A 2,917-nucleotide genomic window follows, 5' to 3' on the forward strand; every position below is an offset into this window, starting at 1 on the left:
TTGGCATCATTGGGCAATGCAAGAGCAGTGGTGAGGAGGGAGTAGCCAGTAAAGACACCAATCTCTATTGTCTTCACCGCATTAATGAGCTTTAGAAGCATTGCTATGAACTGCCCTTCATCAGCAGGTACACCCATGATGCTCCTGCAAAACATTTATCCATCCCAAGAATAGACTTCCATTGGTTATATATATATATATATACTCTCCAACACAAAAATAACATTTTTTTTTTTTTGGAAATAATAACAGATATATTATAGGATCAAGTTTTCCCTCAACCCCAAAGGTGATTGGTCCATTGGTGCTTCGAAATGGGTAAAGCGTTTTAGGAAGAGTCTACCTGGATTTGAATCCCTTAAGAACCACCCTTGTTTTTTCCTTGAGGTTCCCACCCTCTTTGGAGTGGAAACATCTTACAGGGACTATTCTCACTCCACAGGAAGTCACTTGAATATGAATAAAGTAGGTTTGGCCTCACGCTGCATAGTTTGATATTTTGACTCTCCAAAATGCATATAATAATCACACTTTATAAATTAATCAGAGAATGTGCACTATTTGTTTGGACAAATCATATAATTTAAAAAATTTTAATCAATATAAATAATAAATTTTATTCCTTTTTAATGTTTGGAAAAGTTTAACCGATTATAGACCTGACAAATAAAGGTTTATTTATTTATTTATTTGTTAATATTTATTTTAATTGATAAAGATGTAACAATTATTCCAAACATGTAAAATAGGGTTCAAATCGAGTACAAATTGGGTCAAAACAGAATAATGACATGAATGCGAAACCGAATCGAATGACTCCATTATTTATGATTGGATGTCTACCTGATCCTTCTCTCATGTGCATAAACAAATTTACTAGCTTTAATTAATATCTCCCCATTAGGGAACAAATTTAGCAAATACACATATAATACATATGAATGAAAAACATATCTTTACATATTAATCCTTTGATCATTGTTGGAAAACCAGATTTTCCGACTGGACTCACCCCTTAAAAAACCTGGCAAGTCGACCTAGTTAAGGCGTGCCAGGGTTTTTCTACTTTTTAATACATACCTCCACTTCTTCATATCAGACTCCTCTATAGTGCACATGGGACATGTAGCGCATCATCCAACAGCCAGCTCAGATACGTTACCCAAGGCATTTTTTATCGTTACATCTACGCTACACGCCAATAAACGCTACAGAAGATCTCAATCCCACTTCTTCTATTTACACTTTATCATTACCTTAGTTTTTGTTTTTAAAATGTCCATCAGTTGTTAATTTGTCACTTTGCTTTTGAATTTTAAAATACTTTATATGCGAGACTCAATGACTTAGGGGTGCCAACTTTGAGCCCGCACCGGTAGGCTCAATCGAGCCCGACACATTTACGGCCTGACTTGGACCGACCCGTTTAATAAAGGTGCCAGGACATTTACTAAACAGGCAATCACGGTGCAAGTAGCTAGACCGTCGGGCACCCAACCAAACCGACACGTTTATATGCCCGGCTTGAATTGACTCGTTGTAACCCAACTTAGCCCGACCCCCTTAATACTACATAAAATTCTTATTTCACGATTACTAGTAAGAAACAAATTAAGTTTTCTAACCCTTTGCCTAGTAACAGGGATTTGATTTAATTAAGCTTTATTTTGTCAATTGTGAGGGTCATAATCTCTTCTTTTTCTTTGTAAGAACAACTATAATCTCATATCATCTCTCTTTTTTATTAAAGATTCGCCTCACATATTTTTGGGCATTCAACCAACTTAAACAAAGAATTTTAAGGTAGGCACGTTTAAAACCCGTTTAGACTTAAATAGGTCCGTAGTCCGGTTAAGGCCCGTTTAAGGAAACCTGATTAAAACCTGATACCGACTAACCTGATTATAAATCGTACCATGCCCCCCAAAGACAAGCCCGTTTACTTAAACTAGCATTCAAGGTGTAAGGCTTCCAAGTGGTCAAGCCCGATTAAGCCCGACCAAGACCAACCCGGCCCGACCAATTGACACCCCTACAATGACTCATTGTATCTTAAAATATAGAGATAGATAAAAATGCGAATTTAAAGTGTATGAGTATTAAATGCATATATTTTTTGGTAAAAATCAGCAATGTATATATCAAATAATAAGAAATCAAAGAGAATGGCACGAAAATAAGATCTAGGAGTCCCTAGAAAAATCTAACAAAGCTATCTCAGATAAAACCTCCACCTTCGGCATGGCCATTAGTAGAAAGACTTGGAATCACAGTTGAGAACTTGGTATTGAGATTGGGATTGGTCAAGGCCAATTTCAATCTGGATCGCCCTGGATCGGAAAGAAATACCCTTGATTTTAAGTTTAAAGCCAATGTTTTGACCATTTAACCCCTTACCCGTACCAATCCACGAATATAATATCAGCCAATAATCGGGATCCATCAAGGTCAATACTGAATTGATCCGATCCAACCAATTCCAACTGATTCGATACGATTCATCATCAAACCATACCTGGGAAATATCACAGAATAAAAGCAAAAGAAGCTCACAAAAACCTATATTGGGAGAAAGAGCATGTCCGGGACCTTGGCTATTGTCCCTAAACACAGGCCTTTGTGAAATGACTAACCCACCCCTTATGAGAGATAAAAGTTTCATCTATTTTGATGCTTCTATGGATGCTTTCATTGATCCCACGCTGGTACAATAGCCGTCTTCCCAGACAAAAAACTCCGGATCCGAATCCTCTCTAGTACCCCAATGTCAATCGGACAACTGTTGAAACCCAAGCACGCACCCCTGGCCGCTGGGATGCGCATTGGGCGCACTGAGAGGATCTGGTCTGAAAACTTCACACCCCTCACCCCCACCCCCCAAACCCCACCCCACTCCCCAAACCCCACCCCCACAAAA

At 38.4% G+C, this 2,917-nt stretch overlaps 1 protein-coding gene across 4 annotated transcripts in view; it reads right to left on the reverse strand.

Moving 5' to 3' along the window:
• LOC122079574 (flavonoid 3',5'-methyltransferase-like) overlaps window positions 1-2,917 on the reverse strand; it is a 70,572-nt gene that overhangs the window by 67,026 nt on the left and 629 nt on the right. For 2 of the 4 annotated variants that reach the window (XM_042646156.1, XM_042646157.1), the window contains exon 3: window positions 2-144. The exons of 1 other annotated variant lie outside the window; for it this stretch is intronic. In XM_042646156.1, coding sequence (XP_042502090.1) covers window positions 2-144 — 143 coding nt within the window. Of the gene's footprint in view, window position 1; window positions 145-2,036; window positions 2,052-2,917 lie in introns of all 4 variants that reach the window. One more of the 4 variants, XM_042646160.1, reaches the window with a different exon arrangement.

This window comes from Macadamia integrifolia, chromosome 5, assembly GCF_013358625.1.
Source record: "Macadamia integrifolia cultivar HAES 741 chromosome 5, SCU_Mint_v3, whole genome shotgun sequence".
NCBI lineage: Eukaryota > Viridiplantae > Streptophyta > Magnoliopsida > Proteales > Proteaceae > Macadamia > Macadamia integrifolia.